Here is a 17,902-nt window from a genome sequence, read left to right as displayed (position 1 = left end):
GATAAAACATAAAAGAAAGAACAAAAACATAACTGACTAAGATAAGTGAATCGGAGTGGAGACAAAGATTATTATATATAATATAAGGGATTGAAGTTGCTAAGTATTTCCTTGATTGCGTCCAAGTATTTCATGTCGTTGAGAATATTTATTTACTCAACGCTTTCCGTAATTTGTATCAAAAAACTAAAAAAATAAATAAATATCAAGTCATACAGTTTAATTATCGAACTCAGTTTTCACTCAAGTTTCCATTTACACTTGACTTGACCTCTTGAATGCATTGGAGACCCACAAAAAAAATTTACCGATGTTTAGTAGCCACTAACTAATTTACAAGTTCTGTTTCTAGGACCATTTTGTATAAATGACTTATTGGAGTATGGAATTTCTAAATATCTGAAGGCTGGTTGGTAGTTTTAAATTTTTCTTTACATTTCTCAGTTTGGGCACTTGATAAGTCCATGTTCAAGATCTCGTTGAGGATCAGATTTACTGATGATGTGTCCGTGGGAAAACCCTGTAGTCTATTCGCAGTTTTGTAAACAGACGTTGGTCTGTTCTCAGTTTGAATTATGGGGCATTTTCCCAAATATTATTTAATTATTAATTCACATGAATGATTATTGTAATAACAAATATATTTAAAAGTTTAGTCATTGTTGTCCCATAGCGAGGTTTCGGCAGAAAATTTTTATTGAGTTGTTGGTGAGGAAGCGTTGGCGAGTGAGTTTTAAAAAATTGAAAATAAGTCTTATAACGCGTAGTCTCGTAACGAGATCTGTAAAATCCTAGTCGGGTCTCTTCATCATATCAATCATTTAAATATTTCTCTGAGATTTTTGTGAGCAGGGCTATGGGCCAAAAGATAATTAATGGTGTCAGGCGGTGTGCCGTCAACTGATCCCAACAATTTTATACTACAAGTGATCTCTACAAAATGATCCCACCGACATCTGATCCCATCAACAATTGATTTATTATTTCCACAGTAATAATAAAAAATACCCGATGAAAAAAGATTTTATACAATTGTATAGAATTATATATGGACTATATATAATTATATATAGATTATATATAATTGGATAGAAAAAATGGCCCGATCCAATTGTATACAATTTGTATAGAAATTGTATACAATTCTATACAAACTGTATATAATTATATACAATCCTACATATTACAATTATATAGAATTGTGTATAATTTGTATAAAATTGTATATAATTATATAGACTTGTATACAATTTGTATAGAATTGTATACAATTTCTATATAGTTGTATACAATTGGATCGGGCCATTTTTTGTATATAATTTTATACAATTGTATAAAATCTTTTTTCATCGGGTAATTTATTTGAAGATCTGATTTATCTATTGATCTATTTAAAGAAACAAATCTTATATTTTTCCCAAGTTTTTTTTTGGTTCCTTTTTGGTAATCGTTCCGATAGGGCCACGTGCCACTTGCTGTTGTTTATGTTTATTTCTGTATTTTTTGTTTATTATTTAAAAAGTCTTGTTAATTTTTTGCTTCCGTTTTCCAAACACTTGACTTGTTGGTATTTATCAAAGTGTGGTATGTATATGTTGTTTTATCCCAAGTTGTATGTAGGATCACTTGTTAAGGATCAGTTGTCATGAAACTGAGTCGGGCCTGTTTAGGAAGCAGCAAGCAACAGTTGGTTATTAAATTAAAATATCAGATAAATTTTTAAAATTTTTATTTCACAATACGTGATTTTTAAAACGCTGTGTGATTCATATTACAATAATTAGCATTACTCGTTTTAAAATAACGAATTGATATCTTTATACATAAAAATTTTTATTTACTTAATTGGTTTTATTTTCCTTATTTATTAATAAATTAATTTTCTCAGCCTAATTATTTGTCATTAAATAAACTCACTGATAAAATTAATTATTATCTTCTTTACAACAGTGTCACTAGATAAAACTTTATAATAATAATAATAATAAATTATTATTATTATTTTCAAATCTTAAAATCGTTTACAGTCGCAAGTGTAATAATAAAAATAACTAATTAATTAATTATTAATGACTCTGGTGGTTTAACTTAATTTAAAAATGACAAACATTCATATTAATAATAATAATATCAACTGCAAATTCACACATATAATACAGGTACTTAAATATATAAGTATATTTTGTTTGATTCTAGATCAATTATGCATTTTTTTTAAATTATTAAATATATTTAATTAAAATAATTTATGTTATAATTTTAAAAAAAGGCAATTGTCGTAAAAAACATAAAATTAATTAAATTTTTTTTAATGAATAATAATAATAATAAATAAATAAAAATTTAATTGTTAATTAATTGAAGCATGAGTATTTAGAAAGTGTAATTTTTTTAACTATCAATTTTTTACAACTAGAATCAAACAGGACCCTACGATTAAGTTACAATTATTTACAACAGTTAATAAATTTTTAGCTCTATCACTTAAACAATTTAATGATTTTATTTTATTTAATAATTTATTGTTGCATTATTTTTATTTAATTAATATTAATTGTCTCTATTATTAGTATTATTATTATTATTGTTCATAAATAATTAATTAAATTTTAATCTTAACTTTATTTCTTTTCCGTTGCACTACGAAGTAGTCACCGCTTTCATTGCCGTAAAGATGAGATCGATGTTTCATTTCAGTTGCTGCTGACTTTTGTGTAAAATAAACAAGTAAAGAAAAGAGATAAATAAATTAGTCGAGAGAAAGAATAAAATAATGAAAGAATAAAAATTTTAAATAAACAAAACAGAAAAAGAAAGAAAAAAATTTTAAAATATAAAAAATAATAAATTTTGAGTCGCCGGTGATCGAAATGTTGTCGTTATTTTTTCTTTCCTTTTTCTTTTACCATTTAACTCAACTCACCAAACGCGATTGTACTCTTCCTGGTAAATCTTCGCTCAGTGTATATATTTCACTACTTTCTATGGTACATCGCGAGCCGTCCTCAAATACAACCTATCAAATAGATAAATATTTATAAGTAAATGATAAAATATTTTTATTTTATTAAATACTTACAGTATACATTGTTCGAGAATTTGTTCCCTCAAAAATACCATCGTAAATTTGTCCATCTGTCCACTGTACTTTTACATCTTCTCCAATAATTGGGAGACTCTCATGACTCTAAAAAAAAAAAATTTCATTAAAAAATTGATACTAAGATTCAAAATAATTTTTTATTACGCGAGTGCAAATCGTTTTTAAATTTAAAAATTTTTCTTGCGCCAAAAATCTTTTTTTTTTCTCAAGGTAAGAGATTTAGTACCCGATTACTCATGTATTTGCCCAAGCGGCACAAAAAAAAATTGTTGAGTTTTTGTTGAATTTAAGTCAACAATTAGTCAACTTAAATTCATGATATCAAAGTTAGCAGACGTCTAATAATTTTTGGATTTTATTTCAGACAGTAAATTATAAAAAAAAAAATTTTGAAAAAATTGCACCTGTAGTTTTTTAAATTCTCTACATGTGAATATTTTTTTTTTTTTTTTTCTGATTGATTTGTTCAAAAAAAAAAAAAATAAAAAAATTTTTAATTATCTGCTAACTTCAGGATCATTAACAAATTGTCGTTTTAAATTTAACAAGTCAACAATTTTTTTTTGTGCCGCTTGGGTGTATATTTACATTTACTAAATATATCTACACAAATACATGAAGTGATCGAGTACTAAGTCTTTTACTTAAAGTAAATTTTTTTTTCAACAATAAATAAATTCATCTCTGTGTAGAATAAATAAATATATTTAAATAATACTCACAATAATATCAGACTGGTAAAGATTGTCGCTGAAACTGGTATCGCTGAATGTAACCATGCAAAATACAGGGGATTCAATCGATTCAACAGTCGCTTGATAAAAACGTGTGTTTTTATGTTTAGCCCATACTTTATCCCCCTGCCGGATGTCAAACGTTTCCTTTATTTCATTTTTATGTCCTCGGCATGTCACCTAAAATTTAAAACAAATAAATTTATATTTTTACAAAACTATTTTACTATAAATAATTCATCATTGAAAGAAAAGAATTTTATTTTCTACCTGGAATTCATTTGAATCATAAGCAGGTATGTCGAACGCTGCACCAGCAACTAGACCACAAGAGGGATGGAAAGATGTCCCACAGAGATGACAGCTCAGTACAACGCCCGTGTTTTGCTTGCAGTACGAGCACTGCTGCTTGACCATCTCTTGTTTTATTGTCAGAACGTTGATAGGATCTTTGTGGACAGAATCTTTGAATGTGACACCTGGTATCAGCAGAGCGCAGAGTATGTGTGCCCACCGGCTGTCGCTCGTTCGTTTCACGGCACCACCGCGCATCGGACAGAGACAGCAGTTAGATTGTACCATACCAGCTTTGCATTTATCACACGCCCAATTAAATATATCGCTGGGTAATACTGTGATTCCATAGCAGGATGCGTGAACTGTGACATGACAGTCGCGACACCGAAGTAAACTGTTATTTTCTGGTTCAATCTCTTGTTCTTTTGAATTTGCCGCGAATAAACTTGATGACACGCAAATTGGAGAGCTCTCTGGCAGAGTCGTTGGCTTGAAACACTTCCAGTCCGGTGGCATTTGCCGGTTGCAGCCGTTGGTTGACGACGCGAATGCTGTGCAAATAGCGCAGTGTGACAATTGGCTGCTCCAGTAGTCATTGAACGTCCGGACGTTGTCCAGATCCGGGTTGTTGGGATAGAGCATGTCCATAATATGACCTGGTACTTGAGAGTGTCCATTTGACGCAGCTGCCACAGCAGAGGTAGAGGTGGAGGTCAATGTGGACATTGACGTCGACGATGATGATAAAGTTGGTGACAGCATTGACGATGACGAGGACGAACAAGTTGAGGCTTTAGATGACTCGTGATTGTTGTAGGCTGGGTAGTTTGGTTCAATTGTTAATACTGGAGGGAGTCCGTCCTCTTCAATCTTAAGCTGATTTTTACGCTTAGGTGTCCGCGGTTTACGCGGGGTTTTAGTTGGGCTCTTAACGCCACCAGTTATTTTAGTCAATGACGGAGGCTTTGAACTGTTTATTGACTTGATGGCGGCAGCGCTCGGTTTCGTTGGTATCGGTATTTTTATTTCCGGTCCTAGGGTTGTTGTCAATGGAATAATGGGTTTAATGTCCGGCATCGACATCTTCGAGTCTGCGTACGACATCGACAGATATTTATTAGAGGGTAAATTGAAAAGCATCTGGGATTTTATGGCCGCTGCGCTGTTGTCTGTCGGGGCTGCGAAGCTCGTCGGCTCGTACTCCGATGAAGCAGGTTCCTCTTTGATAAAACCCGGCGTTATCATCGTGCTGTTCGACTGATTAACATTGCACTCGGTCAATTTAAGCGGTGACAAATTGTCAACTTGCGTCGCTATCGAGCACATTCTGCGGTCGCCACTTGCTGGATCGTCTTGACTGTTTAAGGATTCAAGGGACAACTTTGTCGGCTTCTTTTTACGCGGTGTTCGTTTTACATTTGATTTTAATTGACTCTGTATTACTTGGGGTTTTAAAATTGACACCGCCGTAGGCTGCAATATTTTGTGCAATTGCGGAACTGGATTTTTTTTATACTGCGGCTGTGGCATCACTATTTCAACTTTATTTATAGATGAATTTTGTTTAAGCTGCTGTTGCTGGGCGACTTTTAAAAGTGAGCTACCAATTGCTATCTGCTGGTGTTGCTGTGACAATGATGATGATGATGATCCCATTGACATTCTCGCGCTTGTTTTACCCGATACTTTTATAATACCGTTTTTATTTGGTGTACTGTAGGACAACGGAGTTGCTGATGCTATTACATTATTATTATTATTATTGTTATTAAATTGTATAGCAACATTTGATGACGGTGATGAGAATGAATTACTGATCAATGAAGATGATTTACCATCACTGCTTATTACAACAGTATTTGGTGACGGCAAGTGCCACAGCTTTTTAGTTGTACTCAGTGCTGAGTTTATCAAAGTCGAAGGCGCTTGGACTGTTTTTATCTCACGTGGATTTACGTCATTGGCTATCAGGACGGTGTTGGTGTTGGGCACCTGCCAGAACCGTTTGGTAGCGACCCGGGCGTCTTCTGCTGTAAACGTAGCATTTGAATTGATCTGTCCCGGTCTCTTGGTCTCGTCAACGCGATCAGAGCCAGGAAAAACAGGAGTGGAAACTTTACTTTGAAAGACACTGAGCATTTTATTGTCATTTGTGTCAACGCTCTCAGAAATAATTGTAGTCTTGGGTAGTTTACATCTTTCTAAATGCTGCAGCATTTCCTTAGACGTAATTGTGACCTTCGGCTTGATGGGTGTCACTGTGTTCTGAAGAAACGAACTGTTGTTGTTATTACTTTTGTTAAATTTACTGGATTCATTTGGACCGGACTGTAATCGCGAGTTCTGCTGGAGTACGAGCAGACCATTGGCTGCTTTGAGAGTGTCGTTGTCTTGTGATTTAGACTTAACTTCATTGTTGTTTGTCTGTATTATTTGCGTCGGTTTCGTCAGCACGCACAATTTTGGCGCCTTTATAATATCATTCTTCGGATAAATAGTCACCGGTCTGTTGATTGTTTTCGCGGTTGAACATTTTTTGGGTATAATAGTAAATGAAGACTTTTTTTTCTTCAACTCAGTGGCGCCAGATGTCACAATGACAGGAGCGCTGAATGTCATCGGTTCTTTTGAATTTTTAATTGGAGAAAAACCCAAAAATTCTGTTTGCGATGACGCGGATGACGATGACGAGAACGAAGTATCAGCAACTTTAATAAACTTGTCCTCAGTGTCGTCAGCATACTCATCATCAGTTACTGCCGAGGTTTCGATCTTGATAGGCGACTCGTCAATTGACGTACCAAGCGCTGATGATTTATCAGTTGCGGTGTCAGTTGTAATAGAGGATTTATCATCAATAAACGAAGTAACGCTTTCATCAAATGATTTATCCTGCAAGGACGTATCAGAATCGTAGTCATACCGCGATATAACTGCCGAAATGCAAGCCTCAATGTTATCACTAATTTGTGATGCACTTGATTTATTAATAGACTTATTAATACTACTTTCATCAGTATCACTGATACTGCTACTTAATTTAATAGAGGGTTCAGTCTTAATGTGTGATTTTTGTGATGATAGACTAGGCATCGCCATCAGTTTACGCTGGACATCTGCGTCAGAGACATCCAGCGGTTGGGAAGAGTCGAAGACCGACGCTACTGGTGCGATACATTTTAGTTTTTTCTTGTAAGTTCTCTTGGGAATATTAACATTAATATTACCACTAGCAAGTTTCTTGTGCTCTTTATTCTCTGTCTTGTGCTTCGTATATTTTCTCTTCTTCTTAACCGGAGAGTCACCAGGAGTCACAGGGTAGTCAGACGTCGAGGGCTCTTTTATTTTAAACACCGAATTTATATTTTTCGTCTCATTATTAATTGATGATGAATTTATACCATCAAAGTTTGTTATTTTTGGTATGACGAGACACGGGACCGCGCTGCCAATGATGTCAAGATACTTTGGCTTGATGTCAACACTCGTGCTTTCCTCATTAGAATTATGGTTGCTGTTCAATGAAGCCTTTATCGATTTCTTTGTTTTGAAACCGCCTCGCTCTTTGTCTAGATTAAGCCGGCGCTTCTTGCGTTTGTTTTTCTTCTTGTTGTAGCCGTCGTCATACATGCTGGCCTCTTCGACTTCGAGCTCGCCGGCCTTGAGCCAAATGTCCTCGAGGACTTCGAGCTGCTGCTCGTCGGGCCCGTCCTCCTCTAGCTCGAGGTCTTGGAGAACTTTCTTAACGTCCGCAGGAATGTCAGTACTGTTAACTAATTCGTCCATATTGAGATCTGGATTTGTATCCACAAGTGTTTTCTTACGATGAATTGTGTGCCGTTTATTTTTTGGCGCGTTGACGTAACTGTCTGGCAGCTTGTCGTTGCTGTTGCTGCACAGGAGGTCCATTTGCGAGGGCATTGGCGCTGCAGTTTGTCGAGGATCTTCAGGATGACATCCGATATCTTCACCGCGCAGCCATAAATCATATCTGCAATTTAAAAAATTAAATAAATAAAACAAATAATTAATTAATTAAATAAATAAATAAAATAATTATTTACCTTTCAGGCTGGAAACGTTTGACAAAAGTATCCATTGATATTTTCACCATATCTTTGCTGCAAGTGCACTGAGTTGCTCTCTTGCCATACTCGACCCATCTTGGCGCTGCAAAGTTTGTTGACTCGGCGCAATTGAACCCGTGATTGAAACCAGCATGATAACCATAGGGAAATGTTATCATTATTTCCCCAGCTTCTTGAGTTATCTTTAATTTAAATTCATTTTATTGTAATTACACATAAATTATTGATGCCATTGAGTTGATATATTTGTAAAAAAATAAAAACTTACTTTGTTGCAGGGTATTGAATATTGCCGAAGAATTTGCGGAGAAATCAATGACATTTTGTGCCGCAAAAAAGCCTGACAACTCTGATAACTGCCGGGAAAAAAACCACTGGCGAGTCTTTCCAACCTGCGGCCATGCTCCGGAGGTATCGCGTACCAGGTCTTGGGTGCTCCGAAATGTAAATAATTTATGGAGTAGAGATCCATGTCCTCGGTGTGCCATGCAAATGTAGTTTTCCACATACCGAAGTAAAGATACGCGGTGTTTACTCCGTCAATAGATATCCCGTAGTCTTTGTTTACATAATCGAGGATGGTACCAAGATGATTTATGTTCCAGTCGGTAACATCCGGGTCTGTAAGAGACCCAGAGACATCGGCGCCGTAAATAGGCGCGACGTACGTTATGTTTTTCCAGTACTTGCGCTCAAGATCCTCGTAGTCAAAGTGCTTTGGAGTCGCGTACCTCTCGGAGTTCGCCAGCTTCTCGTACTCCTGAATTGTCATCGACTTCTTCTGGATGTTTATCTGCTGGTACAGCCCCTGCTTGCCAGTCACCACCTGGCAGATCGGCGCGGGTATCGACAGGTCCATTTGCGAGACATCGTACCCGCCTTTTCGCGGCACCCACTCGGGAGGAGGTATCACTTTCGCGAGACCCGCTTTGTGCGCGCCCTTGCTCTCCATGTACTCCACGTACTTGGAGAAGTCTTTGAACTCTTCGTAGGTCGGTCTGAAGACCTGGATACGGGGGGTCCCCCCCGAGGAACTGACCATTCTTTTTTGTTTACCTGAAAAACAAATAAATTTTTAGTGCTTTCAATAAAAAAAAAAAATAAAACCAATAAAATATTTAATTTAAAACGATCCTGAAGTTAGCAGACAATTAAAAATTTTGGGATTTTATTTTGAACATTTAAATTTCAAAAAAAAAAAAAATCAAAAAATGCACATGTAGAAAATTCAAAAAACTACAGGTGCAATTTCTCAATTTTTTTTTTTTTATAATTTACTGTCTAAAATAAAATCCAAAAATTATTACACGTCGGCTAACTTTAGTATCATATCATAATTTAAAAATATTTATGAATTAAAATCTAAATGAATTAAAATCGCATACAATTATAAAGCAAAATAATAAAACAAATAATAATTATATATGACAACAAATTAAAAAAAATAATAATAATGAATAATTATTGTTTTTAAATTATAAAATACCTTTTTTCATTATTAAAATATAATTGTCACGTGATTTAATAAGTTAAATATTTAAATCAAATTTCATTGCATAATTATGTTGTTAAACAAATAAAATTAAGTATAAATAATTACTTAATCTTCTTTGTAGTTCATTGATCGTGATGAAATTCTTCACTTATTTATTGTTTATCATATTTTACTAAGCCCCAATAAACTTTGTCGTGCAATAAATATATATATATTTTTTTTTTAATTTCTATTTTATGCAATAGATCGTCGATAAGTTTAAAATATTTTTAAAACCAAAACTTCATGTCCGCATTGCAATAGACACTCGTTATTGCATGAGTTTTAGTATCACACTGTAACTATTATTATTATTATTATTATTGTTATTATTATTATTATTATTATTATTATTGTCAGAGTATATGGTGTGTACTATGTCACGAGAACCGGGAAGTAAATCACGATAATTTCACACACGCACACCGATCTCCATCTTGTGTGTGTATTAAAAAAAGATGGATCCATGTTTTTGGAACGAGGCGTGTTCTTGTGCATAAACAAAATGGATGGCTGCTTATTGACATAAATTCAATTAAAAATAATAATTTATCACCAGCACATTCAGCTCCTGATCACAAACCACAAATAAATATTAAAATTATTATTTAAATTAATAAACTAAATAAATAAATTAACTGTCACCGTAAAACAAAAAAAAAAATTATTTAAAATATTAAGTTTTAAAAACATCGGACTATTTTGTCACTGTCTAGCATTCAAAGGTTAGCATCATTCTCCCTTGCATTTATCATCACTCACTTTACACACAATAAATTATTTATTTGTTTAAATGTCGACTTATTCACGGGTTTTATTTTTTGAATTTTTATTTATGGAGATCAATTGATACTCGACACCATCTTGTATTTTTATTTTTAAAACCACCCGGTATAGTCGGAGCTGGAGCACTGGATGATACTGACTGAGGACAATAACAACCTCGATGATGAGGAAAAAAATACTGCCACGCGATCACACTTTGGGTTTAATTTAAAAATTAGAACTGGCGCCAACTAATTTATTTTTAAAATTAGTTTTAAAATTTTAGAGTAATTACTGAATTTTAATGAGACACTATCACTTAAGTGTGTAGTTGCTAGGACTTATCACTGTGTTGAAGATGGTTGATGGTGTAGATGGAGTTGGAGATGGAAGATGGATAAACCCCCACTTGGGACTGATACTTTATCCTCTCGCCCCCCTGCTGGCAAACTCTAGGGCACTGGCTTCAGATCTGCTGGCTGGCACGTACGCACGTTTTCTTACTGCGCATGCGTGACCTATTGTCCTGCGTACCGCGACATTTCAAACGCATGTGGATGTTGAACTGAATGATACCTGGGTTCTGTAAATGAGTAACGTTTAGTACCTGGCCTAAAGTATCCGGACCTTTTTCTTTGTTGGGTGAAGGAAAAGTACAAGATTGTACAAGTGAATGACAGATGGACGAGTACGGATCCAAGTATTTGTGGAGTAAATTTACTACTTACGGATTACGGGGGTGAGAAGAAAGAAAATTTTAGCAGATGGCTTTGGATAAAAGATTTATGGGTACTCGGCAAGTTTAGACTGGAAATTTTGTACTGTAGATTTTAAATGAGAAATAAATTTATTTTTTTGGAAGGAAAGTAAATTAGAATTTTTATTTTATTTTATAATTTAAAATTGTGGTGTGAAGTAGCAATGAGTGGGAATGTAGCAGACATGAGACAATTTATAAATTTGAATTTGAATTAAATAAATTAAATGATCCTGAAGTTAGCAGACATTTAAAAATTTTTGAATTTTCGGATTTCAACAAATCAATTGCAAAAAAATAAAATAAAAATATGCACACGTAGAAAATTTTAAAAACTACAGGTGCAATTTTTTCAAAAATTTTTTTTTTGTGTTTTATCGTCTAAAAAAAAATCCAAAAATTATTAGACGTCTGCTAACTTCAGTATCATATAAATGAATTAATTTAAATAACGAAATTTAAAAAAATGCGCGTACGAATTTTGCGTTTATCTAGACATGCATTTTTTAATTTTTACTCTACTTACATTTTATTCTTTTATTATAAAATTTTAAAAATTTAAAATTGTCCGGTACATTCATACTGATGAAGTAAAAGACATCAGACAAATTTAAAATTATTGATAAATAGAGTAAATAAATTTTAAAAAATGCGCATTTAAAAATTAATAAGTGCATTTTTTTAAAAATTATTTACTCTATTTATTTATAATTTTAAATTTGTCTGATGTCTGGTACATTCACATTGAAAATTTGAATTATGCTTTCAGGAAAAATATTTTAGATTGCTGGCAATCGATAATTTAAATTTGAAAATAAATTTTTTCCCGCGTTTTTTTCTATAAGTTCTTAGTAATTAATGAAATTAATAAAAAATAATTACAAGCTCGGGAGCGCAATAATAAATTTCAAAATTTCCCGCGAAAATTGTAAACGCGCCAAAAATTCAAACAGCGGCCTCTAGTTTAAAAAAAAAGCCGATGAAAATAAAGCCATAGAAAATATGAGTTGTGTTGCGATATAAAGAGCGGGATTTGTGTTATTTATACTAATAAACAAGTCGACAAATAAATATATAAATACATTTGTAGTTAAATAAATCCAACAAAGGACAATAATATTTATTATAAAAGTAAAAAATTTTATTGTCAAGTTCTAAGTATTTTTGACACAATGGCGGATACAAAAAATGTAAAAATCTCTAACCTAAAAATTATTACAACTCGTGTGTGTATTTATCAACTAATTACTAATTATTTAAAATTACTGGCTGTTTTAGGATACCAAGTCTGAGTCCGAGCACATCAACTTGAAAGTTCTTGGTCAGGACAGTGCTGTCGTGCAGTTTAAAATAAAAAAACACACGCCGCTAAGGAAACTGATGAATGCTTACTGCGAACGTGCCGTAAGTCATTTGTTTACACAACAAATACTAAAATTACGTCAACAATTTAAATAATTTATCGTAATTTACACAATCGTCTTTCCAGGGTCTAGCCATCGCGTTGGTGCGTTTCAGATTTGACGGGGCGCCGATAAACGAAGCGGACACCCCGTACTCCTTGGAGATGGAGGAAGGAGACACCATCGAAGTCTATCAGCAACAAACTGGCGGTAGATGCTGAGCTTAGGTCATATTTTATAAGAAAAACTATTTAATTATAACTTTTTATATCATTCGTAAACTTTATCTCTTTCCGTACCTTAAGTTCGTTTTGATTCAAATCTTTGTCTGAGACATTGATCTAAAAATTTATGAGTGTGGATGTAGCAGACATCAGATGAATTTTAAATTTTAAATAAATAGAGTAAATAATTTTAAAAAATGCACTGATTAATTTTTGAATTTTTTAGATGCGCATTTTTTAAATTATTTATTGTATTTATTTGAAATTAAAAATTTGTCTGATGTCTGCTACATTCACACGAAAAATTTCAAAATTTTGTTTCCATAAATTACTCATTTTTTTAAATTCGTACTGTAGATACTCTATTGTTTACTGATTTTTAAAAACTATTTAAATATTTTCCAACTGACGATCTCGTTTATTAATAAATAAAATAATCGTTGATTTGATATTTAAAAATTTATAAAGTTCTCGCGACGATAAAAACTCCAGCAAATTTAAATAAAAAAAAACTAACTTAATTTAAAATGTTTGTCAAAAAATTAGTGTGAAAAATTAAAACCAAATTTCGGTTTTAATAATTGAGGAGTTAATTTTTTTACAAGCGACTTCTTTCTAAGTAATATTAAATATTCATTGTATAGATTTTAAATTAAAACAAGATAATGTATTACTTAATAAAGAAAAGTAAGATTTTATAATTTTTTTAATCAATTCTTTTATTTTTTAACGACTTAGAAATTTTATAAAATATTATTATTTAAATAGATAACATTATTTACTAATTGCCTGCATCGATAAATGATATTCGGCTACCAATTGATCCAGTACAGGTTTCACTTCGTATTTAACTTTTGAATGATTTGGGCCGAAGGTCAGTTCAATCATACGCGCGGCTTTTGTGACAACTTCCAAGGCCTGAAGGCCTTTATTTTGCAGTGACAGCAATTTACCCCATGAAAAATACATCTGGGCAGTCATTGGATGTGAATCGCCGTAGTAATATCTAGTGAATTAAATAAATAAATAATTTAACTGGTAATTTTTATAAATAATAATAATAAACATCCCGTATTCTGAAGGCAACTTAAAGGAAAGTGTTGGAGAGTAAACAGTTCCCTTTAAATTGACAGTAAATTGTCTGTAACTTGAATTCAATTTGACTACAAGTGTTACTGACGGACAATGACGTTAATTTAAAGTTTTACTTCAAATTGACGGCAAGTTTTTTTGTCAAATTTCATTCAGATGGCAGTTGATTTGCATCAACTTGCACGCAAGTATTATCCAGCAAAAGCTTGCCAGAAACTTGTTAAGTTACCCGAAAATATTTCACTGCAGAACTTGCTGAGCAAAATCACAGGGAGGTGGAGAGTAATTAAAAAATTATAATTTAATCATAAAAAAAAATTACGTATGCCTCAAAAACATCTAGTACATGATAGAATTTATATGATCAAGGTAGGATGTGATCATATTTTTGATTATTTTGTACCATGTGAATGGATAATTAATTTTTTATTTGTATGATTTTGTAAATTATTTATGGTTTGTTTTAGTTGCTGAAGAAGTCCCAATAAAGGGACAAAATGTTCAATGTATGGTCAAAAAAATTATAATTTTTTAAATGATACTGAAGTTAGCCGACGTCTAATAATTTTTGAATTTTTTTTAAGCGAGAAATTATAAAAAAAAAAATATTTGAAAAAATTGCACTTGTAGTCTTTTGAATTTTCTACATGTGCATATTTTTATTTTTTTTTTTTATTCAAATTTAATTGTTAAAAAAAAAATTAAAAAATTTTTAATTATCTGCTAACTTCAGGATCGTATTTTTTAATTACTGTCCACCTCTCTATGACTTTCACCATTTTGATACTAATAAATGCTTACAAATATTTGGGAATTAATTTTGTTGCATAAACTTCAGCTTCTTCCCAGCGATCCAAGTCGACGGCTGCTGCTACGGCATTTTCTAGCGTACGGACCGCAAGTAAATTATACGGGTGTACTATTCCTTCTTGTTTGTCCAAACACATTCTGCTTGCATCCAAATCTACCAAAAATATATGTATTAAAATATATGTAACGTATATTTAATTAAATTACCAACAAATTTGAGGATAATTACAGGCCATGGATTGCATTTTGTCCAACTGATAAAGCGAAAGTTCACAGACTTTATTAAACTTATCAATGAACTCGTCGGTTAATTTTTCCCCGCATTTGTTGCACTCGTTGAGTGACGGCAGGCATGGATTTGTGCATTTTTTATTAGGACATGCTGCAGCTATTTCGATAGTCTCCGGTGTGTTACATCTTTCACACTCGCACAAAAAGAAGTACGACTGTTTCAATTCCTCGCGCCTCGTCTTTGTGTCTTTTAGTAAATCTATATACGTTATAAATATCTGAAAATAATTATTTTTAGTATTCACAGTATCATAGGGTACTCAGGTGGCAACTGAATTTGCCAAGAGTAAGTATAGAGCACAGTAATTACCTTAGACCAATCAAGGGACTCTAGGTCGCAGAGAGTTCTAATAAGCAGCTTTGTGCCTTCAAAAATAGCCGTTGCATTTGGCCTGCAAGAATGATCGAGTATTGAAGGCCCCAAATAAATACCTACACCTAAACTGGTCATGTCTGTATCAAGAATGTTGAATGAATTGACACTCATCCGCCCAAATATCTCCAGCAATTTTTTCGGCTCGGGTATTATTTCTCGGGGTAAGAATTCAAACAAGACCATACTCAGTGACGTAAAGTGTTCCATTTTTTTAACATTTTTTTTAATATTCTCCGCATCTAAAATTAAAGAAAATTTATCTGTCAATGAGCATAAACCAAACTTTGATAAGAGATTGCAGCTTCGCCGAGATTATCTGTTACCGTATAGTCGTCTTGTTAAATATAACAAATCTTTAATTGTTACAGTGATTAGAGTATGGAATTTTTACATGATCCTGAAGTTAGCAGACATTTTAAAATTTTTGAATTTTTGTTTTTCAAAAAATCAATTGCAAAAAAATAAAATGAAATTATGCACATGTAGAAAATTTTAAAAACTACAGGTGCAATTTTTAAAAATATTTTTTTTTCTATGGTTTATCGTCTGAAAAAAAATTCAAAAATTACTAGACGTCTGCTAACTTCAGTATCATATTTTTATGATCCTGAAGTTAGCAGACATTTGAAAATTTTTGAATTTTTGTTTTTCAAAAAATCAATTGCAAAAAAATAAAATGAAATTATGCACATGTAGAAAATTTTAAAAACTACAGGTGCAATTTTTAAAAATATTTTTTTTTCTATGGTTTATCGTCTGAAAAAAAATTCAAAAATTACTAGACGTCTGCTAACTTCAGTATCATATTTTTACGATCATGAAGTTAACTGACAGTTAATAATTTTCAGTTTTTTTTTTCGACAAATCAATGACAAAAATATAAAATATAAAAATATCCACATGTAGAAAATTTAAAAAACTGTAGGTGCAATTTTTTCAAATATTTTTTTTGTAATTTATTTCTAAAAAAATCTAAAAACTTTTAGACCTCGGCTAACTTCAGTATCATGGAATTTTTTGCTATTGAACTGTACAAATATGCCGACATTTATTGATCTTAAAAAACCGGGTTTCGATTATTTTCTTGTGCATGAGATCAATGACTTAATGATTGTAAAAATTAAGAGACCCAGTACCTGATCACTCAGGTATTTTAGCTTTTGATGGCAGCAAGAAGTTTCGACTTCACGGCAAAATAAATTTTAGTATCTATCTATCTATCAATCAATAAATTAATTGACAATTTAAATGATAAAATAAATAACTTACGTGTCATTAAATTATTGAAGACACGATATTTAGTTGCTGTGTAATAACCCCGTTCATTTTTACCCATCTGAAATAATTTAATAATTACTCTGGCCATCAATCGGGCAGCATCAGGCACAATTCTCGGGTGCACACGTTTTATATTCGGACACTCTATTCTGTGAATTGGCCAGCCTCTTTTTTGACAAGTTTTGCTGCAGTAGTAAACGTACTGACAGCCCGAGCATCTTGATATCTTGCCGCTGAAATTCAAATTTTTAAATAATTGTTACTTTTTTAATGCGCTCAAGAATTACCTTTTGAAACAATAATCGCAACGTTCCTTTCTGTGGAGAGAGCCCAGAATAAATGCGAATGGAGTAGCAGCAATAATAGTTGTGCCTTTTTTCAAAAATTTACCAGGTCCATCATCTTGAGCGGTACAGGCCATTTTTTATCAACGTAGACTAGTAAGAAATAATTATTGGTGTTAATGTTTAGTAAAATAAATAATTACAATAAAATAAAAATAATTAAGTACCTGATGATCAGACAGCCGACAGCAGACTTGTCTAGTTGGAGAGCCCAGGGGCACAAACTATTTTGGTCTGTCTACCACCAATTTATTCGTACTTGTACGTTTAATTGCCATGTTATTCTCACCGAGTGTATTGTATTTTAGATGAAAATTATTCTTGACCTATAAACACTACACACACGTGTGATGATGAGTAGAAAAATACTCGCGTCAAGAGCCAAAATGTGGCGCCATCTTACTCCGTATTTCAATCATTTTTATTTATTTTTTTTGCAAGCTTTCAGCAGACGTTTGCTATTTCTTACGTTGTTTATTTTTATTTTTTATCTTCTTTTAAATAATTATGGAACTCGCGGTCGTTGGCGCGGAGGGAAAAAATAAAAGAATCGAGCCAGGTCCCACCGAGATTTGAACTCGGATCGCTGGATTCAGAGTCCAGAGTGCTAACCGTTACACCATGGGACCATTTGTCCTTGTAGGCACGTCATATCTAATTTTCTCTAGCATTTTTTTTTTTTCTAATGACTATAATTTATAATTTGAATTTTCCACCACTCATTCATACAAACCGCTTTTTTTTAAACTAGTATTTTTACGTAACGACAATTATCGTAATTACTCATTACAACTCAATGTCTAATT

General features: G+C 32.6%; 3 protein-coding genes and 1 non-coding gene across 5 annotated transcripts; 1 reads left to right on the top strand and 3 right to left on the bottom strand.

Annotated features, from left to right (window-relative positions):
* Positions 1 to 2,333: 2,333 nt before the first annotated feature.
* LOC130678720 (uncharacterized) lies at positions 2,334 to 10,917 on the bottom strand. 2 transcript variants are annotated; one of them, XM_057486149.1, is made up of 8 exons: positions 9,709 to 10,917; positions 8,491 to 9,278; positions 8,199 to 8,404; positions 4,108 to 8,125; positions 3,826 to 4,017; positions 3,080 to 3,187; positions 2,924 to 3,016; positions 2,334 to 2,707 (listed from the first exon to the last, which is right to left on the bottom strand). In XM_057486149.1, the coding sequence occupies exons 1-8, from the start codon at positions 9,716 to 9,718 to the stop codon at positions 2,603 to 2,605; spliced, it is 5,520 nt and encodes a 1,839-aa protein (XP_057342132.1). In that variant the 5' UTR covers positions 9,719 to 10,917; the 3' UTR covers positions 2,334 to 2,602. The 2 variants fall into 2 exon arrangements, with proteins under 2 accessions (XP_057342132.1, XP_057342133.1); XM_057486150.1 differs by having other exon boundaries at positions 9,823 to 10,917.
* Positions 10,918 to 12,265: 1,348 nt separating this feature from the next.
* Positions 12,266 to 13,606, top strand: LOC130663020 (small ubiquitin-related modifier 3). Its single transcript, XM_057462052.1, has 3 exons — positions 12,266 to 12,468; positions 12,557 to 12,682; positions 12,768 to 13,606. The coding sequence occupies exons 1-3, from the start codon at positions 12,451 to 12,453 to the stop codon at positions 12,900 to 12,902; spliced, it is 279 nt and encodes a 92-aa protein (XP_057318035.1). The 5' UTR covers positions 12,266 to 12,450; the 3' UTR covers positions 12,903 to 13,606.
* LOC130663018 (histone-lysine N-methyltransferase SMYD3) lies at positions 13,599 to 17,692 on the bottom strand. Its single transcript, XM_057462042.1, has 7 exons — positions 17,264 to 17,692; positions 17,040 to 17,189; positions 16,744 to 16,985; positions 15,409 to 15,713; positions 15,037 to 15,316; positions 14,799 to 14,961; positions 13,599 to 13,911 (listed from the first exon to the last, which is right to left on the bottom strand). Exons 2-7 carry the CDS (start codon positions 17,171 to 17,173, stop codon positions 13,680 to 13,682), a joined length of 1,356 nt encoding a protein of 451 aa, XP_057318025.1. The 5' UTR covers positions 17,174 to 17,189; positions 17,264 to 17,692; the 3' UTR covers positions 13,599 to 13,679.
* Positions 17,654 to 17,725, bottom strand: Trnaq-cug (transfer RNA glutamine (anticodon CUG)). The gene has a single exon. It is a non-coding gene; the product is annotated as a tRNA-Gln (tRNA).
* Between the last annotated feature and the right edge of the window lie 177 nt (positions 17,726 to 17,902).

This window comes from Microplitis mediator, chromosome 2 (genome assembly GCF_029852145.1).
Source record: "Microplitis mediator isolate UGA2020A chromosome 2, iyMicMedi2.1, whole genome shotgun sequence".
Lineage (NCBI taxonomy): Eukaryota > Metazoa > Arthropoda > Insecta > Hymenoptera > Braconidae > Microplitis > Microplitis mediator.
The sequence above is the reverse complement of the archived record's forward strand: the minus strand, read 5'-3'. Positions and strand labels throughout refer to the sequence as shown.